Source organism: Cryptotermes secundus, unplaced genomic scaffold, assembly GCF_002891405.2.
Source record: "Cryptotermes secundus unplaced genomic scaffold, Csec_1.0 scaffold1415, whole genome shotgun sequence".
Taxonomy (NCBI): Eukaryota; Metazoa; Arthropoda; class Insecta; order Blattodea; family Kalotermitidae; genus Cryptotermes; species Cryptotermes secundus.
Window position 1 is genome coordinate 391,447 of NW_019744143.1, and position 26,898 is coordinate 418,344.

The 26,898-nt window shown below is 36.6% G+C and overlaps 2 protein-coding genes across 2 annotated transcripts in view; both read left to right on the forward strand.

Moving 5' to 3' along the window:
* LOC111874594 (basement membrane-specific heparan sulfate proteoglycan core protein) overlaps positions 1-12,257 on the forward strand; it is a gene marked incomplete in the record, with an annotated part of 357,246 nt that extends 344,989 nt beyond the window's left edge. Inside the window, 3 exon segments of the mRNA XM_033755519.1 lie at positions 8,780-8,940; positions 11,283-11,380; positions 12,203-12,257. Of these exon segments, the coding sequence (XP_033611410.1) occupies positions 8,780-8,940; positions 11,283-11,380; positions 12,203-12,228 (285 nt within the window).
* A 2,292-nt stretch (positions 12,258-14,549) lies between these two features.
* Positions 14,550-26,898, forward strand: part of LOC117282018 (basement membrane-specific heparan sulfate proteoglycan core protein-like) — a 45,292-nt gene continuing 32,943 nt past the window's right edge. The window contains exons 1-3 of the mRNA XM_033755520.1: positions 14,550-14,766; positions 20,054-20,236; positions 24,216-24,365. Of these exons, the coding sequence (XP_033611411.1) occupies positions 14,622-14,766; positions 20,054-20,236; positions 24,216-24,365 (478 nt within the window). The 5' untranslated portion in view covers positions 14,550-14,621. The remainder of the gene's footprint in view (positions 14,767-20,053; positions 20,237-24,215; positions 24,366-26,898) is intronic.

Here is a 26,898-nt window from a genome sequence, read left to right on the forward strand (position 1 = left end):
CGGGACATCCATCAGTCAGCATGCACTCCCCTTCTATTCCTTAGCTGTTGATCCCGACAGAAGAGCAAAAATTCATCAACAGTATATGACAGATTATGTATTAGGACATCCCTTGTTTCTTTTATAAACTCTTTTTATCATGTACTAAATCAGTTAAATAATCAGGCAGGCTGTTAAATATTTTTATACCGTTTCCCCTGCTAATCTTCATTCCACTAAATTCTCCATTATCATAATCACCCGAGGCAGGCTACAGTAGGCCGATCAGTGGCCGCCGTGCTGGGTGGACCCAGTTTGACTCTGCCCCCCACTAAGTGAATTAAAAAAAAGAAAATGGAAGGAACATGTTGATAGGAAGAGTTCTGGCATGATTTCCAAAATGATCTTGAAATAGCAACCAAATGGAAAAGGAATTTGGGAAGATCTCTGAAACAATGGAATGACTATGTTCTGTGATGCCTGTGAAAAGTCTCAGTAGTCCTAATGCTGGATTCAGGATGAGAAGGGCTTTCTTATTTTATTACATTTTGCTACACAGAGGATTAATAACTTGGGTTTTGCAAATCGGAACAAAATTGATAGCTGAAGACCATTGTCTTCTGGGTTTTGGCACCAAGCCTGTTGTCCATATTCAGGATTAAACACTAAGGAAAGCATGAAACCAGCAGATCAGGTGTCAAGATGAGCTCTGAAGTACATTTCATTACAACCCCAAAAGCCATACAGAGTGACTGCTGTGAGAATTTCACATTCATAAAGTTGATACCTATTTTTAATACTAAGTGAGGAAATGAGAGAATTACATGGTGGCATCACAGAAGTTGTGGGTTCAATTCTTCGCTCTTATGACCATTTTTTTATGGTAGCTCCTACTTTAGAATATATTGAGTTACTGGCAATGCCTCAGCAGAAGGCACTGATACCACAGATTGTGTCAGAACTGTACCAACAGAAGACGGTTTCATTTTTATTTATATTTCAAAATTGTTTGTATTTAAATTATGAAACTTAATTTAGAGGTAACAGATTCCTGAAAATATACAGGGTTAGTATCTTATATTATATTAGTATTCCTTTAACTTCTCCTCTGCAGAAATATTTGTGGTGATTAGTATTGTGGAACCTGAAGAACAGTGTTTCATATGTGCTATAAAGGATAAACTTGGAATGAAATTTTAACCCTTTGCCATGCCATTTGAATTTAGTGTACACTGACACTTTGAGACAGTTTCTTCCCTACATTCACATGCCTATATATTCAGTACCCTGAATGTGGCAAAGTACATATAATTTTTGCTACTTTCTGCTGTAGTAGTCACTGTGTGGTGTTAAAATATGGCTTAAGTTTTATACATATACATTCTTTCACTTTAAATAATTTTGATTTCTGTTAAGCTCCTTGTTGGCTGAAGGTGGTGTAGTTGCATACTAACTAATTAATGGTAGAAGGTGTGACAGTTAAATAGCTGGACTAATGTTTCATTTTATCTACTGACAGCATGTTGGATCATGAGACTACATGATTTACCATTTTTATGTTGAGAGTTTTTAGGGATTTATTTGGTTTGTTGGCTGCGGTTAATGTTACATTGGTCTGGATGCAGCAGGCTCCCATTGGATTGTTGGTAATTGCCTTTGAATTTATTGTGAATTTGAATTTTGTGAATAATTGACTGAAAACCTAAAATATTAAACAAGACTGGAAAGGATGTGTACTGCTGAATTTAGTACACAAAATTACCAGTGGCATTCTTTAAAATAGGTTAGTTAGCAGTAGGCATAATGAAATGTGAATCAGTAAAAGCCTCCCATATTGAATTTGAACACAGTTTGTCGAACAGTTTATGGGATACATGGAAAGTTCCATTTTTACCTTATGGGAACCAGATTAATATGGTTGTTAAGTGGAATTGTGATTACAGGATCCAAGCAAAATTAATGGGGAGAATCTGAACAATATAAGACGTGAAATCAGCAGGCATTTCAGGAAGAGAAAGAGGGAATACAGTCAACTCTCGATTATCCGGGCTAATGGTGGGGATGGAAGTCACGGTTAATCGAAAACCCGGTTAAGCCAAATTTTATTATACGGGCTGGACGACTGTGAAGGGTCGGAGTTCGAGTCCCGGTAGGGTCAAGAATTTTAACTTCTCCAAATCGTCCAGACCGGCTCTGGGGTCCATCCAACCTCCTATCCAATGGGTACCGGGGGCTCTTTCCCCGGGGGTAAAGCGGCCGGGGCGTGAAGCTGACCACTCACCTCCAACTAGTGCCGAGGTCAAGAAAATTTGGATCTATACATCCACTCCCCCACACGCCTTAATGGCGTAGGGCTTAATTCGTTGAGCAGAGGAACAACTTTACCTTTTACCTTTTAATACCTTCATAATACTATAGACCTACCTGTATTTAAATTTATTCATCCTCATTTCTATGTCATCTCATGGCCTATTTAATACTTTCTTTACATTACACTCAGTATGAATTAGTTATTTCAATCACTGTTCAACAACATCCAGCACTTTTTACGGTCACACTTAACACTTAAAATAATTTAATACTGTCTTTTGCTTTTTCGCGGCATTTTCCTTTTTACGGATATCCGTACGAAGCCTACGTAATATTAGCTTGTCACTTAATAAACTGTCCTCTTCACTCTCAAGATAGTCTAGTAAGGATTCCAAATGATTAAGCGCAGCACCATGTGATACTTTCTTACTGGCAACACTGTCCACCTCTTCCTCATTCTCACTTTCTTCCCGCTCTTCTGGCTGCACCCCCATTGAAGTTACGATTTCGTCACTGCTTAACATTTCGAAGCCCGGTTCACACGAGTCACAGTTAAACCACTCTCTTATATTTTCCTCGTTGACTTCTTCACCACCATGAACTTGGTTAGCCACTTTTGTCAATTTTATGGCTATCTCATTTTCACTGAATCCAGTGAATCCATGGATTTCGTCATCTTCATTAGTGATGAAAGGCATCAGTTTCTTCCATGAATTTTTCAATACAGATGGCTTTACTGTATCCCACGCTGTTGAAATCTCGTATATGGCATCTAATACTGAAAAGGACTTCCAGAAACACGTCAGATCATTGCCTTCATCGATGTACTTTTGTAGCAAATTTGATCTGTAGATTCTCTTCATACTTGAGATAACTCCTTGATCCATTGGTTGGATAAGTGCGGTAACATTAGCGGGAAAATATTTCACAAAAATATTTCCATCATCTGACCTCAGGAGACTTTCGTTAGGATGTGAGGGCGCATTGTCAATGAGGAGCACAGCTTTCTCAGGTAGGCCTTGGGATTTTAGATGGTCACGAACTTGAGGCACGAATTTAAAATCAAACCATTCTTTAAATATCGCTCTATTCATCCAAGCTACTTTCTGGTTAAAATAATGGATAGGCAGACTTGAAGCTACTGTTCCTTTAAAAGAGCGTGGTCTTTTCGCTTTGCCGATAACTACTGGTATTAGTTTGTGTGTTCCTGATGCATTAGAACAGCACAAGACTGTCAATCTCTCCTTACTGGATTTGTGACCTGGAGCCTGTCTTTCATTTTGAAATGCCAATGTTCTGGTTGGCAAGCATTTCCAATAAAGACCCGTTTCATCGGCATTATAGATTTGTTCTGGCAGCAGATTTTCACTTTTCACAAAACTATCAAAATTGGTGCAAAATTGATCTGATGCTGACAAGTCCCCTGACAATTTCTCACCTTGAATACTGATTTCTCGTATTCCATGACGCTGCTTGAAACGTGTTAGCCAACCGGAAGAAGCGTCAAAACTCCCTTCTAGTTCAAGTGCTTCGAAAAAATATTTAGCTTGTTTAGCACAAACTGGTCCTGTTATTGTTGTTCCCTGTGCCCTTAGTTGATTAAACCAGGTCAGCATCGCTTTGTCGAGATCATCGTATGTTGATTTCTTCATGGTTTTTCTCTTCTTCATTCCGCTTGAATTAGAAGACGAAGCAAAGGAAATTAACTCATTCTTTTGTTTTTTCAAATCACGAACAGTTTGTTCTCCAATACCGTATTGCATTGCTAATTGTTTAACTACAGCTCCTTTTTCCAGCTGATTGATAATTTCAAGTTTCTGTTGAATACTTAACACAACACGCTTCCTTTTAAACCCCGACATTTTGCTAACGCACTTGAAGATCTATATTAAGAAACTGATACTTACTTTCACAATGCACTCTCACACTGAGATGGTACCGTTAAATAACCTGGGGCGGTGTATTTGTCCTTGAAACTTTCCAAAAATTCTTGCATTCTTTCACCCCCACCCTAGAACATTGTGTTCGCATAACGGGACGAAATAATGCAGAGCTCGGTTCACACTAGTGCGAAAATAGTGTTACAACTCACCATGTGAAACAAAAGTGAATGAATATTAAACAACATATAAACTTAAAAAAAAAGCCCCGGTTAAGCCGCAAACCGGTTAATCCGCCCCCGGATAATCGAGAGTTGACTGTATGTGAAGGACAAAATTTATGAGTCTGTAACAAACAGTAAGAACAAGAACATTAGAGACCTGTATAGAGGAATAAATGACTTTAAGAGGGGTCAACCACCTTGAAGTTACTTAATGAAGGATGAGAATGGTGGTCTGCTGGCAGACTTTCACAACATTTTGAATAGGTGGAGAGACTACTTCTCTCAGTTATTGAATGTACATAGGGTCAGTGATGTCAGGCAGACAGAAATGCATACAGCTGAGCCGTTAGTACCTGATCCTAGCCCTTTTGAGTTTGAAATTGCTATTGCGAAAATGAAAAGTTATAAATTTCCAGGTAGTGATCAAATTCTGGCAGAACTTATTCAGGCAGGAGGCGAAATATTACGTTCAAAGTCCATAAGATAATTACTTCTGTTTGGATTAAGGAAAAATTGCCTGATCAATGGAAGAAGTCTATGATTGTACCAGTTCACAAGAAGGGTGATAAAACTGACTGTAGTAATTATCGGGGGATATCACTGATATTATCTTCATACAAAATTTTATCCAATATTCTCTCAATGTTGAGTTCATACATAGATTAAATTATTTGGGATCATCACTATGGGTTTCATCATAACAGATCAACTATGGATAAGATCTTTTGCATTCGTCAGATACTGGAGAAAAAGTTGCAGTAGAATGAGATAGTACATCAGCTATTTGTTTACTTCAAGAAAGCCTATGATTCAGTTAGGAAGGAAGTATTGTGCAATATTGTGATAGAGTTTGGAGTACCCATGAAACTAGTTAGGTTGAGTAAAATGTGTTTAAACGAATTGTACAGTGAAGTCCATATAAGTAAACACTTGTCTGATCATCCTTTTTATTAAAGCACCCATCAATAATGCAACAATATTTTAAAATATAAAAGACATCTAGAATATGTTTCTCACTAAAAGTGTAACTTTAATACTTTGTGATGTTGTTAAAATCATGAAATGCCATTAAGATGCTAAAAGTGTACAGGAAGACCGCACTAGTAACACATATACAAGAGAAATATGGCACAGAAAAACTACGATAGCTGAAAAACTATACAATGACAGCATTCTAGTCACGAAACAAAAACTAAACGATGACGTGGATGGAAGCACGATGGACAAGTGAACAGTGCAGTGGTCTCCCCGAAAACAAAAGAAAAATTGCCTGATGATGATCCATGTGTGGTTGAAACATGTTGTGAAGAGAAGAAGCATATGAAAAACTAGAGATATTTTAGTAATCTGATAATCACTTTTAGCGTTAAAGTTATACTTCTAGTGTCTTAATGACATTTTATGATTTTAACATCATCATAAAGTAGAGAGAAGTCCAGTTATGTCCTCATGCAAACTTTGCTTTTTATGGCTGTAGGTTGGAACTGTCTGACAACTAGTGATGGAAGTCTGCCATATTTAATTTCAACAAAATTTGTGACATGGTTTGTGGGATTCATGAAAACACTGTGGTCTTATTACTAAACTTTATTATGCATGAATGTGGCTGGAAATTGGAATTTCCCAGCAACTTTGATGGAACTGTCCCATATTGTGTTTTAAGAAAATAGGTCCAGTGATATATAGGTCCCTGATATATCATTCCAGCCACATGGACAGACATGACCTTCAAATAATGCATTTTGTACTTTGCTAAGAATGCTGAATAATCAAAATATTTAAAACCATATGTAACCCTACATTAATGTCACACAGGTTTCACACTTAGAAAAAAGAAAGCATGAAAATTAAGCCAGAATGTTTCAGATGACAATATACATAAATCAGACGTCCATTATCATTTAATGTTTCAGAACCTGAACATGTTTCCATCACCAGATTGTAAGGGAGGCAACCTTCTTCCCACTGCACTGATTGAAACTAGCAGTTTATAATGTACCCAGCCGAATAGAATCTGTCCTCCCTCTCACGTGATGATGGAAACAGATCCAGTTCTTGAAACTTTGTGTTTAAAGAAATAATGACACTGCATAATGTCCAAAATATTAGCTGTACTTAAAGTATAAAATTATTTAAAAACCTTCTTATGAGAAAATTATGTAATGGAAGATTCTTTCTTCATACTATTTACTTTGTTTGGATAAGGGAATTTGGGATGGTTTCAACACACAGCACTCATACAGATGCAGTAAGGACCTTCAGAATTATGGTTAGCAAGCCTAGTGGTAGTAACTACTGAGAGATGTAGATTGAAAGTAATACTAAAACATATCTTAGGAAAATTGGATATGGGGAAATGAATTTGGTTGAAATAGGTGAGAGTGGAGTTCAGTGTTGGGATTTTGTATGTGATAGTAGTGAAACTTTTAATTGCTGAAAAACTTGCTTAATGACCTTATATCCAGTGCCTAGTCGGAGTTGGCATTTTGGTGAACCTCCCGGTTAGTCAACCAGGAAGGAAAGCGTCTAGTGAGCTGTTCTTTGCTTTGGTGGTGGCATGATGGGCTTATGGCTGTGTATTTGCCAAGCCATCAACTATGTCATCATTGTACCTAGTTCCCTTTCTTTCCACGTCCATACTCTTTGTTATCTTTCTTAGCATTTGGAGTAAATACTGTTCATTGAATATTATATTGTAGCATCCTGCTACACTTAGTATGAGTCATAAAGAGACACAGTATAGCACAGCAGGAAGAGCAGTACATCACCCTCATTACACAAGTGCATAGAGGGGATCATATTTTATTAACCAAACTCACGATAACAGAAGCACAGCAATTTCCTCAGCTGTCATTTTAAACACCTGATGATTTCCAAATTGGTCAATACATGTAGTAAAAACCTTTTAGAAAGTTAAAAGTTATGTGATGTGTAAAACCTCTTAAGTGAATAACTTTTAGTAAGTTTTATAGGTTGATGTGTCACCTATGAGACAGTGGAACCAGCAACTTTTGATACTGTTCATAGAAGCTGAGCTATGCAGTCATGTAGATGGATCTCTCTCACATGCATTTGTCCTCTGTCAATAGTCCATAGCATGTTGTGTCACAGTGGATGGATGGTCAGGAAAATGTAGTTTAATAAAAAATTTAAATGTCTCATAAAGATTGTAATACATATTACATAATGTTTCTTAATTTACCATGCAGTAAGAGCCTATATTTTAAAATATTCTCTCATAAATTACAATATTCATAAAAAATGAACTGGAACTTCCATTGAAGTAATGCAGTAGTATGTCTATTGGAAAATCCTGCACTGTATGCAAAGCTACTGTAATAACATTTTATGGCTACATGTAGCAGCTGTGCATATGGTGTAACAGTGGAACAAGATTTCGCATTTTACTTTTATTTTGGCATGTAGCACTTGAATAAAATAGAACCAGTTGATATGCTATGTTAGTTTATTATTTTTATTTGACTTTTGTTTCTTAAAATTTGCTTTGAGAGATGATCTTAATGTTTGAACACTGATATGTCTATACAACTTCAGTTTAAACTCAATGTGGTTGTCTGTGTTAGGTAATGCAGTTTTACATAAAATTCTGTGTCAAGAAACAATGGAATTCAAATGTCATTCTCAAATAAAGCTTACTGCCGTCCAATTTTGAGCCCATTCAAGTTAAGTAACATTGACATATCTTTGTCTAAGATCTATTTTAATATTATCCTATCATCTAAGGCTGTCTCCAAAGTGATCACATTTCACTGTGATTTCCATCCTAAACTGTGAGCACGTCTTGTTTCTTCCACATGTCACATATCCTGTCTGTATCCTCTGCTTTATTAATAAGATTTAATCTTAACTTTATGGACTGGTGGGTAGAGATTATTGAGTTCTTTCAATAATTTCGTTATGTAGAATATTAATTCTCAGTAAATGACTCTTTGTTTGATGATCTTTAAATGAATTTCTGTGGTCTATAAAATTTTATAGTTTTACGAGTGATTTAAGACTGGAGTTCATGAACTCCTTTTATTTATCATTCATCATTGGTCATGCTTATCAAGACTTGATTGTTATAATGGTAAGTGGGTTGTAGTGAGGGGAACCAGGACTGCTTAAAACTTGGCATGTGAAGCATATCCGTCTGGAATCCTTATGTCTGTTTTGATAGGACAGTTTCAAGTTTCAAAGAGTCCTGTTCAGTTGCAAATAATCAGTTCATTTGATTAACTCATAATGCATTAATTAATCCATTGACTCACTTCATAATTCATTCAGGTAGTCCTAAAGAGTCTGTTTCATGCTAGAGATATGAATGAACATGTGATGAATGTTTTCAAACTTCTTACATCAATGTTATTATTGTTAGGTGTCTCCAACCTTGCAGTACGAATTGATGCTAGTCAGGATGTAATTCGTGTTGGTGACACTGTTGATATCCGATGCTCAGCATCAGGAGATACTCCTGTCACATTCTCATGGAGCAAAGTGGGGGAAAGGCTGGAAAACAATGTTCAGCTTGCTGGAAACTTGTTGAGGTAAGATTTATTTAGATTAGTTGCTATTTATGTAAAATATGTAATTTATTTATTTAAGGAAGAAGAAACCCTGAGAAGACTGCAGAACTTAAGTTCATGATTAAACCGTAAGGTGATGTGACTTAATGCAGAAAATTCTTGTTACTATAGAAATCTGGCCTTGCAAGTTGGCAGATAAAATTTGAAAGATTCGTAATTATGATAACTCGCAAGTCACCAATTTTTGTGTTCAAGAACTGTTGCTGTACAGAATTTTGTGTACCCAGTTACAGTGAATCATTAACTATTTGTGACAAACAGAAAAGTAACAGGATATTTTGTGGCTGCCATGTTTATACTATTGCTTGAGCTTAGCTCTGTGGCTGCCATTGAAGGGGGAGGGGGGTGCACATGCCAGCTTGCACACACCTCTAGTTTGATCCAAAGACCGGGCTTGGAATCTTCTTGGAGAGGGAGGGGGGAGGCAGGGGATGGGGAGAGAGAGAGAGAGAGTCGGACAGAGAGAGAGACAGACTGCAAAGCATTAGGACGGACAGTCTTAGTCAAGTTGAAATATAGATGTGAAACAGAGAGTGTTGCAAATCATGAGTTAAGTGAGTGTAGTGTTGTGTAACAAATCACTTAGCAAATTAGTTAGACCAGAAAGTCAGTAGGTATTTAAGTTGAGTATAGAGGACAAGAAATACAGTATGGGCAGAGAGAAGACCAAGAAAGAGAGGACAATGAGTTGACCAAGCAGTGGCATTGGACAGAAGTAACATCAGGATTGTAGAGGCTTCACATGGTTGGAGAATAATTTCTTCAAATAATGATGAAACGCCCAATACACTATTTTACAGTGCCTTTGTGCATGATATTTCTTGTGAAGATGAGATTTGTTCAGCTTTTCAAAGGTTCCTTGTTCTTCATGGACCATGAAAGTTCAGTATTGTGATCACAGGCGCCTTCCGTTGGATCTTAACCTGAGCTAATTTAATCCAGTCTACACCCTCGTACTCTGTTTCTTAGGATCCATTTTAATATAAATTTTGTATCATCGTATCTGTTCCCAAACGGTCTCATCCCTCTAGGTATGTCATCTAAAATTTGATGTAGATCTTTCAGCTCTTGATTATTGTGGGATTTGTCGATACTCCAATAGACAACCACTTCGGAAAGTTTGTGGGCCCTGAAAAGGGCGTTTGTTCCTTGATAGTAGGCCTGTCTGAAAGACTAGTGATGTAGGGCTGCGTGCGCCAATAGAAATAGATAGATGTTGGCTATGGTGTGTTGGCTAATGTTGCGGCAGCTGAGTTAGTTGTCCGGTCGCAGTGCGGAAGTTGCCGGATGTTGCCTGGTCGCAGTGCGGCAGTTGCTGGAAGTTGCCTGGTCGCAGTGTGACAGTTTCTGGAAGTTGCCTGGTTGCAGTGCGGCAGTTGCCGGAAGTTGCCTGGTCACAGAGCGTGGTTGCTGGGAGACATCTGGTCGCAGAACGCAGTTGCTGGAGTGGCGACAGCTGCGCCAGTTGCCCGGTGTGTTGGGCATGACCACCGGAGAGCCGAGGCAGCCGTCCCTGATGCAGTGAAAAGCCGATGACTCCGAAGACCGATTGCTCTGGTCTAGGTGTGATGGCTGACTGGCTGATGTGGTCACTGATGATTGCAAGCTTTGGGCTCTGCCTTTTATACCATGCTTGATGGAGGAGCGAAACTCGCAGTTGCGATTGTGAGCGCCGATTGGCTAGCACATGTAATGATCTGAATGTGGGCAAGACAGCGAGTGCTGTATAAATGCGAGCATTGGAAGCAATGTGATTGGTTAGCCCGCATGATGGTGAAAAGTGAGCTGAACAGCAGGGGCTGTATAAATATGAGAGCTGACAGCAATGTGCTCTTGACTTAGGAGTGAGTGTTGTCTGTTGATCGGCGAAACAGTGTGATGGTATGTGGGATGTTCCCACATTATAAATGCCTCACCCGTGTCATCCTCTGTGATTTGACATTTATTGTTTCATTGAATCTTAAGTGAGCGTAACATTGTTAGTATTGAAAAAGTGCAGCATGCCCATATGCCATTACTGTATTGCAGTAACCAGCCAGTAAAGAGTAAAGTAAAGTAAAGTAAAGTAAAGTGAAGTTGAGCTAAGCTAAGCTAAGCTATCCCTGTAACAGGCTCTAAAGGTCCGTCGGGTTGTGAGACGTTGAGGGTCCCACATTACCTAGACAGTCGGCTCAAAGATGGCGGTAAGGTGTCAGTAAAGAGTAGGCACTGTAATAAAGTTGGTTATTGACATGCCAAAACGTTTATATGAAGTGTAATTTTCAGGCAGTTTTGTTGGCATACTTCATGTGTCCTACTTACAGAGTGACTGAAGTGAGGCCAGCCAATGGTGGTGTGTACCGGTGTACTGCTCGAACAAGCACAGGCTCATATGATGAAGACTATGTGCTTGCAATACAAGGTAAAATAAACAAGCAATTTTTATGTTACCACTTACTTATCCATAAACCCCTCTTTTCTGTCTCTTATGTTCAACTTCATTTAGGTTAGGGATTTTGTATAAAATGTTGGCATAATACAAAAATAATTCTTGCTGTCATGATTAGAAAAATTGCATTTTTATCCTTTACTGGAAATAAGAAAAATAGAAAAGCAAATGCTTATACATGTAGTGACCAGTTATTAGCCTTTAAACTTTTTTGTTTCTCATAAAATGGCTCATTATAGAAAAAAATGACATGAAGCATATTCTGCATTGAGATCTGTAAGTTTAATGTGAACTATTCATTGATATGAATATTTAGCAGTGGGCAAAATGAAATCAGTACATGCTGTTCTTTGAAGTGGTAGTTACATTAAAGGTGAAATAAGAGTTTGCTTGCTGGTCTTCACTGGAGACATGCTGTAAGAAATTACATTCTTTCTTGTTAGTACATATGGTATAGTTTCAAATGCTATTCTTCAAAGATATTACCACAGCCAGACCCTTCTCTAGTTGAGTCTCTAGCTCACGTACTCTGTACATAGGTAGGGTTCACTGGTTTGGAATAGGACATAATGAATTCTGTGGTACTAAGGTTATAGTGTGTTAATATTGAAAAAAATATACATTGAATGAGCTGGACTGTGCACGTGGTGTCACATCAGTGCAACTCATGGCCAGTGAATGTTAGTGAAATATTTCCTGGAGTCATCACACTTTCATGATATTCACTGCTGTAATAACTAAATCACACTTCCATTTCTGTATTTGCTTACACATTCTGGTGTCAACTTTGGTAAGTGTGCACTAATTTGACCCGGCTGTGATACAGTGCATAAATTGCAATATAAAATTGTGGTATCAGGTTGCCATGACTGAGTGCGTTTGGATGCAAGTGCCAATGTTTTGCTACCCTTGCTATGAAGGAGTATCATGTGCATTCATTTATTAGTTTCATAGTTATGTTTGGGTGCTTTTCAGAATATTTGTATCAGTATATAGAGAATGGTACATTTCTGGTATGGGCATGTTATTATGTTAATTGTTTAAATGTTGTTTAAATGATTTATCTAATGTAAAAATGTCAGAATGTTGCACTGAGTAAACTTCTCATAAAACTGTTTTATGATTGAAACACACAGCATGAAAATGTTCAGCTTGATCATGACATTTGTGTCCTTCCTTTGCTGTAAATATGTGCTCTNGTTGCTGGTTTAGACAATTTACAAACCCTACACACTAATCTATTCACTCTATCTTCAGTAGTCTTCATGTATTAATAACGCGGGAGCTATTCAAGTCTCTCTAAATTACACACCCCCAATATAACTGTACTACAGCACACACCAAGTCTTGAAGACACACAGTAAGTCTTCACTGGCTGACTTCTCAGTTATTGCACAATGTCATATAAAATCTTCTAACCACACGTCCGGGTCTTCTTTCCGCGACTGCTGCAATATTTCAACCAACTGCTTAGGCATTCCAGTCTCTCTTATAAACCCTCAGTCAGACAGTGGAAAACCCACCTCGCTTCACTGTTGCGTAAACACCGTGTTTACAGGTGTTGCTGAGCACCGCTGTTGAGAGTTGTTTATTGCTGCATACCAACCAGCGCACTTCAGCTCAGCTTGGCATGGTATGGAGAAACACTGCTTTCCTTACTGTTGCATAACCTCGTTTCCACTGTTGTGTAACTTGGCAACCGACCGTTTATCAAGGGTCTGTCTTCGTGGTAACTCATTCTACCTCCCATTGCCCAGCAACAGGTACACATATCACAGTATATATGAGGCAGGACACCTGCTCTCTTTGGGAGTGCTGACAGTTTCATCTTGGGTTGGAAACCAAAAAAAAAACCCATGCAAGGTCATGTCAGTGGTTCATTCCACATTTAGATGTGACTGTTTATGACCTGGTCAGCCAAATAGAGCCCAGCTTTATTTTGAGAACTGGGGAGTAAATATTCATCTGTCCTCGCATGTTAGTGCTTGTAGAGCTTTCAAGGAAGTGTGACGTATTCAAGGATTGGTTTTCAGTAGCGAATTATCAGTTAAAAAGTCAGTGTCAGACTCATATATTTCTTTATATATCATTTTTATTTTGTGTCTTGGAAGAGGTATAAACCTACTGAGCAGTATTACTTTGCGAGTAAAAGGCATCTTTGCAGGAGCAGCATTTTCTATTGCAAAAAGTGTGATGTTGCGCTGTGTGTCGCGGACCACTTCGAGAAGTGGCATGCATGTCAGAGTGTGAGGTATCGTAAACTGTGAAGTGACGCAGTTCAAACTCTCATAGTCTGAACAAAATATTATTGTATATGATTATATTTACAATATCACCAAGTCTCAAGGTTGAAAAAACTACAGGCAAGTCCTCTAGATTTTTATAATATATTTTGTATTTCATGGCAAAATAATCACAGTTAATTTTCATTTGTAAAAATTGCTCTTTTGTATATATGTAGAAAATTTTATTGCCTTTCAGGGAGTTTTTAGTTCGTATTTCTATGTTGCACAGAACGGAGAATTTGTATATATTTTTTTTAAAGTCTGCAATGTTAAAGACTCAGGGCCATTTAAATTCCGGCCACAGAGGGCTGCTGGCAATTTAAAAGTACGTGTGTTAAAGGTTAAGACTAGTTCTTCCATAATTCGTGTCATATTACATGGAAGTTTCCATTCAGTTCTCCATACCCACTTCATTACTCTAATCTGCTCCTTCATCGCAACCTCCCTTTGCAGAGAACAGTGATGCAGGCTGTGGGTGAATTTTTAAGGTAATTGTGGAAAGTGAGTAACATTTGAAGGTAAATCCCTCTACCCGAGCGAGACAGAGGCATCAGGTTTACAAAATCAGGCATTCTGTGTTACTGTGCCACTTTTTTATGTTTGCATGTTCATTTTAAGCTGTGCATTATTACCAGCCCCTAAACATCGATTATGTGACGTTTTTGCTCAAAGCAAGAACTGTGGAGCCAGAGGAACAGCCGTTGCTAGTGAACAGTTATGAATTGACATTCGTTTCTAGGCAACAGCTGCAAAAGAAATCTGAAACTGATGTAACAGTGTCAGAAAGGCCACTGCGTGTTGTCTTGCTGCTTACATTTGTTGAGACTGTTCATTTGCACTTTCCATTGCAGGCTATGCTAACCATCCCAGATGTACGCGCAGTGGATGCGGGGACCTATGTGTGCACAGCCCGAAACAGGAATGTGAAAATGGACATCCCAACTGTGCTGGTAGTGACTGGTGTAGTGCCATATTTTGCCCAGGCACCAACTTCTTTCATGGCCTTGCCAACATTGCCTGATGCTTATTTGCAGTTCAACATTGAAGTATCGTTCAAACCTGAAAGTTCTGATGGTAAGAACACAACACTGTTTTTCTTTGAACTCATCATTACCATCCATGATATTTCCACTCTTGTGAACTGGTGTATATAATGTGGAAGTTCTTAAATGGAACAGAGAATTGCATTTTCTCTGCAGTTGTATTAGAGCTTTAGTACTCCAACTTCATCAAGTTCATATCAATTTTAAGTTAATTCACATAATTTAATTTGTTTCATTCTGGTCTGTCACACTACTAATGTAATAATTTAAATAAGAAAAAATCTTAACCAGTCACACTGGACGGAAATATTTAACTTTTTCTTTCACTTACATAATTAATGGAAGTGCTCTGTAATTGACCCCCCATACTCTAATTATGCTATACATGATCTTTAACAGTCAGTTGATATTCAGCTGTGAAAATTCCCTGGTATTTTGGTTCCATTTTCTTATTACCACAGAAGTTCACTGGCCCATGTGCTGAACCAGTTATGTCCATTCCCATCTCAGCCCCTCAGTCAGCTTTCCCTTAGTAGGTTTTGCACCCGGTTTTATTCCCATGCATGCTACATATACAAGGAAGTCCAAGATGGTGGGTGGTGTGGATGTGGAAATGAGTGATGATCCAGTTATTAATACGGAAATAATGAAACCCTCAGTATTACAATGTCAGTGTTGTGTAGGAGTAAAGTGAGAAGTGAGTAAGATCACAGTGGAATTGGAATCTGCCCTAAAAATTATAGAAATTTTGAAGGAAGAGCTGGGCATTGCAGATGCTCAGATGCTCAGTAAAAACAACTACAGAGCAAAAAAATGAACCATTTATGCAAATCAGACAGACTCAAAAAACTATCAGGTATGAAAAATAAGGATTTTTTATGGTAAATGAAGGTGCTCCAAAAAGAAATATTTCCTTAAATGGAGTACCAAAAAAGAAAATGATATCAAATTCTTAAATATTTGCCATCAGAACATTAGAGGTTTAAGGGGGAAAGCAAATGAGCTGTTAAGTCATCTACACCCAGCCTCCCCACACATATTATGTTTTACAGAACATTACATGAATTTTTTGGAATTGCAACAGTTGAACATAAATTCTTATAAACTAGGAGCAAACTATTGTAGAACCTTGTATGAAAAAGGAGTATGCATCTATCTACACACAAGCTTGAAATTTCTAAATATAACCTAAAAAAATATTGTAAAGAAAAAAATTGTGGTATGTGCTGTTAAGTTAAACCTGAGCTCCAACAGACTGTGTATAATTACAACATATAGAGCTCCAATATATAGAGCTCCGACTGGAAACATTCATACATTCTTAACAAAACTAGATACAATACGTATATACCTCAACACAAGAATATATTATTTGTGGGGATATTAATATAAATTACCTTCTTGATAGTGAAAAGAAAAACAAATTAGATACCTAATTGAGAACTTATAATTTAATAAGTACGATAAATTTTCCCACCAGAGTTCAAGGAAATTCTGCTACAGCCATTGATAATATTTTCATGAATATTACTAGAAGGGAAAATTATTCTGTAAGGCCTATAATAAATGGATTGTCTGATCATGATGCACAGTCCATAACATTTAAAACAATAAACATGAGAACACATGCTAAACAATTTAAAATAATAAGGAAAATAAACACACAATAAATGACATTTTAATTAAACTAAGTTATGACACATGGGACTCAGCATTTTCTAGTGATGATGTTAATATAATGTTTAACTCCTTTTTAGACACTTACTTGAAAATTTACTATTCCAGTTTAAAAAAAAAAATCAAAATAAGTGATTGGGTTACTGTAGGAAAAATAACATCCTGTAAGCATAAAAGAGTACTCTATATGGAGCGTAGAAACAGTAATAATTCAGAATTAAGAAACTATTATAAAAAATACTGTAAAATTTTATCTAAGGTCATTAAGGAAGCTAAAAAGCTAAAATATGATAACAAAATTCAAAATTCCAAAAATAAAAATAAAGCCATATGAGATATAGTAAAATTATAAACTAATAAGAGGCCAAATAATGAAGAAATATGCACATTAAAGGTGGATGGAAAATGGATTAAAGAAGAGCAAGTAATTGCGGAAACCATTAACAATTACTTTTTATCTGTAGCTGAAAATAAAAATGCAAAAAATAAACAACTAATACTAATATTAGTTACCTTCCAGACACTACTCCCTTTCAGTATTTAATGAAAACTTTTATAAATCCCTTTCCACATATTAAACTTAAATCTTTATCAACTAAGGAAGTTGAAAATATAATTAAATCTCTCAAAGCAAAAAACTTATGGATATGATGAAATATCTACTAAAGTATTAAGAATGAGTTCCTTTTTCATTAGCTCTCCTTTGACTCGCATATGCAACAATTCATTATCACAAGGAATTTCCAACTGTAGGTCTATATCACTTTAACTTCGTTCTCTAAGGTATTAGAAAAAGCTATGAGCATTCAATTGATTGAGCACTTAAATAACAATAACATTTTAGTGGAAGAACAATTTGGTTTTAGAACAAAATCTTCAACAGATGAAGCTATATACAAGTTAGTGAATGAAATCTGTAAGAAACAGCAAAAGCTTAATAGAAGGCATTTTTTGTGACCTAGAAAAGGCCTTCGATTGTGTTAATCGTGAGGTTCTGTTGTCGAAATTGGAGTTCTATGGGATAAAGGGTAAAGCGAAACTATGGCTTGAATATTATTTCAGAAATAAGATATCAAAGGGTTTTAATTACAAACATAAATCTTAATCTCAATGAATTTTTGACATGGGGCAAAATTAGACATGGTGTCCCGCAAGGTTCAATTCTGGGTCCATTGTTATTTCTCATTTATATAAACGATTTACCCAAAACTATAAATGATAAAACTGTACCTATATTATTGGCAGATGACACTAGTTTGTTAGTTAACAGTTCAAACTATGATGATCTCTGTGTAAATATAAATAATGCTTTTCGTAGTATAAATGAATGGTTCAAGGTAAACCAACTTTCTGTAAATTTTAACAAAACCCACTACATTCAGTTTACAGCTAGAAGTAAAAATCCTAAATCTGAAATAAAAATTGTATATGATAAAAAACAAATTACATCTATATCCAGTATTAAATTTCTTGGAATATTCATTGATGACACAATGAGCTGGAAATACCACATTGAGTATATTAGTTTTAAACTAAGTGCAGTCTGCTACATAATAAGATCGCTTAAACCATACACGTCCATAAATACCTTAAAAATGTAAGATTTGAGGCTTTCAGACTGCTTTCTTCACCTTAAAAATGGTTTGTCACTCTTATTTTAATTCTGTTATAAATTATGGTTTACCCTTTTGGGGTAACTCACCCCAAAGTATAAACATTTTTAGAATGCAAAAGAATATAATTAGAATTATGTTGGGATGCAGAAGGAGGGATTCGTGCAGGAACTTATTTAGACAATTAGAAATCTTACCTGTGGCATCTCAGTACATACTATCTCTTATGCTCTTTGTGATAAGAAACAGAAACAAATTCAAAGTAAACAGAGATTCAGAGAACAAATACCAGACAGCAAAATAAATCTCCATCAGCCTCTTGTAAATTTGAGTAAATACCAAAAGGGAGTTTACTGTTTAGGAACAAAGGTCTATAATCATCTACCACAATATATTAAGGATATATTGAGTGACACTAAGAGTTTTGAGGTACAATTAAAACAAATTTTATATTTACATTCTTTTATTCTTTACAGGAATATTTTGGTTATAAATCTTTTTAAGATGTGAGTAGTTGTCTTGCTCTACAATTAAAAGAAGACAAGATTGTCAGTCTGTGTTCTGGTTTTTAGATGCTTATTTTAGATATACATAATCTTTATATTACTGTGTACTAGTCTTTATTTCAATTTATTATATAATTAATGTATGTTATTCAAAACTCATTAATGGCATTGTGTTTTAACTATTGAATTTTTAATTAATAGACCTGTATTTCATTCATTCATTCATTTCATTTCCATAAATCCATACAGAAACAAGTTCCATGAGATGTGGAAATAGTCAAGTTTGAATCTTAACATAGATACAATAAAAACTGTATAAAACTGTACAAGGTTTGCCATCACTTTTACTACTAAAATTAACTTATTTATTTTATTGTAAATGTTTAGCAGTATTTTATACAAATGTGTATGTTACTGGATGACAACTGTAATACTTAGTTGTGACTGTAACTAGGACGATCTCCACATCCGCATGAGAATGTACTCTCGACAGGATTTATGGAAGGTGAATAAATGAAATGAAATGCTGCCCATCTGACTCTCCCTGATTGGAAAGATCGCTGTCTTCTGGGGTGTGTTGCCTATAGTCTTATAGATTTTACAGATGTTTCGTAGGAACCTGCTGCCTCCATCTTCAGGGTAGAAGATGGAGAGAGCAGGTTCCTCCAAAACATTGGTAACAATCTACCAGACTCCATGGTGTCAGATAGCAGAACTTATTAATCTTCATAGTTACCACTATGAGAACCCCGAAATCTACTTAATTTTACAAGGGCTATTTGGAAAGTAACCTTGGTTTATTTTAGGCAACTAATGTAGGAGAGGGGGAGAGCTCACTCATGCAAGGTAGAGCCACATGCCTCATGGCTTTGTAAACCATTGTATGTCTGGTCACCTAGTGTTTGTTCTTGTCACCGCAGGGTGAGTTATGATGTGTTCTGCGATTGATAATCTCACCAGCTGCGAAATTTATGCTGTTATCTGCTTTCTTCACCCTGAAAGCATGAGTGCTATGAATTATTCACAGCAGTTTACAGCCAAAATGTAATGAGTGAAGGAACCGTAAGACAATGGTGTAGAATGTTCAGAGATGAGTGGATGGATGAACAAATGTTCACAATGAAGAGTGAAATGGTTGACCACCTGTCATGCATGTTAAATGATTTGTTCAAAGTGTTGACCAAAAGAATTTGTGAGAGAATGTGCTTCATAATATTAGAACTTTTGTATGATTTCCACAAATTTCACACACTGTTCTGTAGGAGATTGTCACAGTTAGGCTAGGCTGTGATAAGTTTTGTGGAAGGTGGGTTCTGAAAATGGTCATGGGTGCACACAAAACACAGAGAATCTTTGACTTTTGACTTTTTTAGCATGATGCAGCAAAGATGACAATGAATCTCTCAGTCACATTGCATGAGTAAGAAGTATGAGGTCAGGGGGGGAATGCCTGTGTGCATGTGTGTATGTATGGGAAAGTGCTGAATAATTGGTGAAATATGATGATGCTTTGCTGTTCCAGGTTTAATCCTTTACAATGGGCAGCAGAAAGAAGGTGGTGGAGACTTTGTGTCCCTTGGCTTGAACAACAGCTATGTGGAGTTCAGATTTGATGTTGGCTCTGGTCCCGCTGTAATTAGGTCTGATCACCCGATCCGTATTGGGGAGTGGCACACTGTCAAACTGAGCAGGACCAGGAAGCAAGGTAATGAGTCGAATATAGTGAAGAAAATGTTTTGTTCTTTTTATTTCATAGTTCTTGTGATGTCTTATGATCAGGATGCTTAAAATTGTCAATTCCAACTAAACCAACATTGACCAAAGCTCAGCCTCTCGCAGAGATTCAAGATTTAATGAATGCACCTTTTGCATTACATGTCATGCCTGTAGCAAGGCCAGTTTTTATTTAAATTCTATACCTTACAGAGTTATCTTGTTACTATACCATTCCTCCTGTAATAAGGCCCATAATGGTATTGTCATGTATCCTGGTAATGCGACAGGCAGTTAATTGGTTTTGGATTAGATGAATTGATTTATTGAGCAATTCCACCAGGCAGAACTGCAGATTATTATAATACGCTCGAATTACTTTTAACTGTAAGACACAAAAAAAAAAGGTCTTCTGTGTCTGCCTCTCAAAAGCACATTAGTTCACTTTTTCCTTCTTCCTCTGACTTCTGTGTCCGACATCTCGCTTTTCGCTTCTAACTTCTGGCTTCTGAAGTGGCTTCCATTTACATCTGTTAGGCAGCTGGAGTAGCAGACACCCCCTTGAACAGTTCTGGTTTCCATTTCTGCGGTAACCGTCTGCCCATGCGCACGTTATTGTGTGAACGTGTTTACATTTGCCACCCAGACAATGATGCATTCACTTCTTATTTTAGCAGAAACATGACTACTGAGCCATTGTCTAGCATAATATTCTGGTTTTTTGGGCAGCATGCCACAATATTATGCAGTGCTCTGATAAATGTGATTTATCTGAATAAGCTATACCCAGTGTCAACTGTAATCTGCAGTAACTGTGCAATGCCTCATATGTCTGGAACAGTATGCAGTAGCATCTTCAAAATTGAATCATCGCAAACATCGCAGCCATCTTTTTTGAAAAGATTTGGACAGTGCATGAGTGTGAATGGTGGGTATGTTAACCATAATTTGTAAGAGCTGTATCAGAACTCTAATATTGTGTATGGTGTGGGGCTTATATAAGATTTTTATACCTTCATAGCTCAGTAGGTATGTCCTGAAGGCAAGGACAAGTGCAGGTAACCTTTCTGTTCATTGCCATAATTATATTGGCTTTTCAAGCTCTTGCTGCTAATATTTGGTTGTGCATTTATTCATTAAATGTTGCACATTTGTCTGCTAGTATGTGTGCAATGTCACGCCCTAATTGAAAGAACTGGATGAATACTGTGAGTTGTTATTAAATTTGACAATTCAGTAAATTTGATTTGTTTCATTCTGGTCTGTCACACTAACAATTATAAATACAAACCACTCCGTCCAGTGTGACATGTAAGTTTTTACTACGTTAAAACTTATCTCCCTTACATGTTTCAGTCTTTATGGGCCATCTTCAGAGGGAACATGATTACAAACTGGAAACTACCATCACAATAGGTGTTTTGATTTATTTTAATACATATCCTTATATCCTATAATGCACAGTACACATAAGGTCGAACGTTTCACAATCACAGCAGCTTCCTGGTGTTGTAAAGTTTTTAAAAGTTTCTTGATGTTATTTAAAAAACCTTTATTGTCAACAGTTAACATTTTTTAAACCACGTAGGTTCGTGTCCGTACTCCTATCGTCCTTCTTGTATGGGGTAGATTTTGTGCCGCCTGTCTATCCTGATGAGGAGGTTCTTGATGTCATCCAGGGTTTGATCGTGGCTTGCTGTGTTGTTTTCACTGTTAAAGTATTCAGAAATGAAACAAATTTCACCTGTGATGTTAACTAAAAAATTTCAGCTCTTTCTTTGAACTCATTCAGTGTGGGCGTCATCTGTTAAAGGTTTCTTGGTGTCTCTGTCCCCATATGCAGTGCAGTATTCCAGCATCAACAGTTTTGGGCTGTAGTTCCTATGATTGTGGACAGATATGATACTCAGGAATATGTAGTATTATATCTTCTCAGCAAAGAAAGAAAGAAAGAAAGAAAGAAAGAAAGGCCGATCACTGTATCATGTAGCAGTCCACACCAGACATTTATTTAGGACCGGCTGTTAACGTGTTTCTGTGTAGAGTGAGGATATCCTGATCCAAGATCGATATTGTCACGTATCCTGGTAATGCAACAGATAATTAATGGGTTCCAGTTTTGTATGAATTGATTTATTGGATATTAACCAGGTGGAACTACAATTAGTTATAACACAATCTTACTGTAACTATAAGACTTCATGACTACAAACAATGATAACAGTATAAAGGTTATTGTGAGTACACCACATAAAATAAAGGCTTCACTTCTGACTTCTTACTTATCCTTCTGTGTTCTGTCATATTCTGTCTTCTATTGGTCAGTTCTTTCTCTGAGGTAGGTTTTAGTCAAAACGTATGGATGTATGAATGTATCACCCCCTTCTTCAGTAGAGTTTTCACATTCTTTGTTGTTACTTTTGTTGTTACTTTACTTTGGAGGTTCGTTGCCATTTGAATGGAAACGTTTCAGTATGCATTGCTTAGGAATCGATGTGACTCTGTATGCAATGCATTGCTTCTTCAGTCATATTCGTCTGTCCTTTAGGGGCTCCTTATTCCCCCTGCTTCCTAGTCTGATCTTTCATGACATTTCTTTGAGGCATGCCACTCCTGCACAGAGGGTCATCCTCCTGCCGGCAATGGTCACTCTCTACTGGGATACACAATAGCCCTGGGTCATTTCCTGTGGCTTCTGGTGGCGCTCAGTGGCCAGATTCAGGTCCCTACACCACTTCTTCCATCCTTTGTCCGGTTTCAGTATGACATCTCTAGGGACTCCCAATATTCTTCTTCAGGTTCCATGTCCACTGAGGTTGGCTCCTCACATTCCAGGTGTGCCTCCACCGTTTCTTGGCATGTCATTGTCTCCTTTAGGCCATCCTTTATGTCTGCTATCCAGGCATCAACTGTTGATCTCATTTCTGCTTGACAAGACCGAATTTCTTCTCTGAGGCTTGCATGCATTCTTTCATTTTTGGCTGGCCAACAGACATTCTATCATCTGTTGAATCTGCATTTTCATATAACAGTGCTGCAAATATGCAGTTCATTCTTCAATCCAATAATCATTTCAGTCAATCAAATCCAACCAATTCTGACACCAGTTTTCACGTATCCTGGTAACGCGACAAATAATTAATGGGTTCTGGATTTGTATGAATCGCTTTATTGGATATTCACCAGGTGGAACTACAGTTAGTTGTAACACAATCTTACGGTAACTATAACACTTCATAACTATGAACAATGATAAAACTCTAAAGGTTACTTAACTACGCGACATAAAATAGAGAATTCACTTCTGACTTATTCTTTTGTGTACTGTCATATTCTGCCTTCTGTTGGTCAGTTCTGTCCCTGAGATAGGTTTTTGTTGAAATGTATGGAGATCACCTTCTTCTCTGTTACTGGTCTTTGCAGGTTTGTTACCATGTGAACGAAAAACATTTCTATATGCTTTGCCTAGGAATCGATGTGACTGTGTATGCAATGCATTGCCTCCTCAGTTGTATTTATTGCTGTGGAAATGTGTTCCAACAATTTTCCGTCCAGCAGTGGTGCCTTCTGTGTTGCCACGGGAACGTGCTCAGTGAAGCCCCGCCCAGCCAATGGGCATATTGCAGATTTCCGGCATCACATCACAATATATTTGTTTGTTTGCGTTTCTCAGCACATGAAATGCTGCTTGATTTGAGAACATGATTTTCTTCAACAAATTTTCATCATTACCTGATACCTGAAACCTGGAAATTGCATGATTTCATGCATTTAATCTGTATTTCTCTCCCAAGTGGCATAAACCCTGTTCATGTGTAATGTTTCTCTGTTTTTTTAATTTTACATTTTAATTTTAAATATGACTTATTTTCATTCATGGTATTGCATAGATTTATATTGCAATACAAATAAAACAGAGTTTACTGTCAGTCTTCTCTACCCGACGTTATGTTCACACTACTTGGTTGCAGGAACCATGTATGTCGATGGCAATGGTCCATACAGTGGAACAGCTCTTGGAAGATTCCAGGGGCTCGATTTGGTGGAACCACTATACGTAGGAGGAGTACCAGATTTCAGAAACATTCACAGACTCAGTGGATTCAATCGAGGCTTTGTTGGTAGGTTGTATGTTTTTGCACAATTACTCAAGGAAGAGCTTTATTTCAGAAAGATAAATGATTTTAATCTTATGATGCAGTTACTATGCCTCTTGAATCAGATCTATGCATGTAAACATAAGTGTAATAAATTTGTCTGATAATTTTCCTATCCAGAATGGTCTAAAATAAGGAGGTGCTTTCTTTTGTAGATTGTAAATATACCATCTGTAATGCAACAATAACCTTATATAAAAGACACAAAATATTTAATACATTAAAAGTGCTTGTTAAATACTTCAAAGTGTCATCAAACTTATACATTCATTCCTTATTGCAACATGTTTCAGCCTAACATGGACCATCAGCAGGCAACATTTTTTGTTACTAGGCAGATACTTTGTCTTCTATGTCCTTAGGCACATTGTTGTTTTTAATGTTTCTTTCATAGAATACTTCCATTGTATATTTTTTGCAGCTATTTCAGTCTTTTAATGTTGTTTACTTTGTTGTGTATGCTTTTAGTGCATACGCTATTCAGTTAGCAAAGAAATTACGTTATAATAAATTAATATCTCAGTCATCAAATAAAACAAAAACAGACTAGAATGTTATCAGATCCTTAACTAATAAACGATCTAATACTGAGGCTGAATTTAAGTTGATCATTGAAAGGAAACGAACTAAATATCCTCAAATTTTGGCAGATACTGTACGTATAATGATTACTTCTCTGAAGTTGTGGATAAATCTAGTATTAATATAATTAAACGACCACATTCAAATTAATCAACATTCATATTTGGAATACCTAGTACATGAATCTCACCAAACTTTCCTACCAATAAATTTCAAGCATGTTACTGAAAAAGAACTTTATGAGATAAACAAAATTTGAAATGGAAAAACTCTTGCGGCTATGATGAAGTACCATATAGGATAGTAAAATTGAGTATGCCATTTATATCATCTCCTCTGATTTATATTTGTAATACTGGCACGTTTCCAATATGTTTAAAATTTTCTCAAGTTTTTCCGATATTTAAAAAGGTAATAAAAGTTGAGATATGTGCTTATAGATGGATGTCCCTTTTAACATCTTTTCTAAAATTATTGAGAAAGTTATTTATAATAGAATACTTCAACATACTAAAGGAAATAATATAATTGCCTTGGATAAATATGGCTTCAAAAACAACAGTTCAACCGAATTGGCACTGTGCTCTTTGCTGATAAAAACAAAGTTAATACCATTCAAATACAGCATTTTTAGGTACAATGTAAGCATCCTAACAGGAACTGACATTTAAATGCAGAGCAGCAACAGGCATTTAAATGAACTCCGGCTAGCTCCAGCTACCACCATGTTAAAAGTCTGGCATTTGAAGGTTAAATCTTATTGAAGTGATAGGTATCAAAGAGTAACAATTAAGTCATCGTATGCCTCACATTATGTTTCAGCTAAGGAATTAGTTAAATATGGCATGGCCCAAGGGTCAGTACTTGTACCCTTATTGTTTCTATTTTATATAAATGATCTACCTCAGTTAGTAAAAGGCAAAGCCTTACCAGTACTTTCTGCAGATGATACTAGCTTTATAATATCAAATTCTGGTTCAGTGAAGATGGACCAAGATGTTAAACTAGTTCTGGAGATTACACAAAAATGGTTTAACTCAAACAGAATTCAATCCATTAAATTTTTAGGTATTATAATAGAATCTTCATTAACATGGAAAGAACATATTGATTATATATATTCAAAGTTAAATTCATTAGGTTACATGGTTTTGTTTACCTCAGACCTGTATTAGAATTGAAAATCCTGAAACAGATCTACTTCACCTATGTTCATTCAGCGTTAAATTGTGGTATCATGTTTTGGGGCAATTCACCTCTATTTTTATAACCCCAAAAAGAAATATAAGAATTATCATGAAAGCCAAAGCAAGGGATTCCTGTAGGGAAATGTTTAGTAAACTTGGAATTTTAACTCTTTATCCCCAATACATTTTTTCAACTCTTATGGTTGTTGTAAAGCATAAGGATTTATTCACAATAAATATTGAATTGCATAAAATAAATACCCACCAAAAATTGGACTTTCATGTTCCTTTAGTTAGTCTAACTAAAGTCCAAAAAGGAGTATGTTATTCCGGAATTACGTTATTTAACTCTCTACCCCTCAGTATCAAGCAAGTTGCACATGACATTAATAATTTTAATCATAAAGTGAGAAAGTTTCTTATAGAAACTTCTGTTGAAGAGTATCGTGATAGCAATAGTAAATTTGATCTTGGGGTATCCCAGTAATTGTAGCTTTGTATTTTAATTTTCATTCATATATATTGTCACGTGTTGGGTGTATAACGCGACAAATAATTTCACGCCATATTTGATATAGCGAATTTTATTCCACACTCGCTCATACCATCACACAATTTACAATCTCACAACTACTGCTATCTGCAGTATTACAGTTACTTGGCCTGCGAAGGCTAGACTACAACTGAAAGGTTGGCTGCCTGGCTAACTCGTAACTATCTCGTAAACT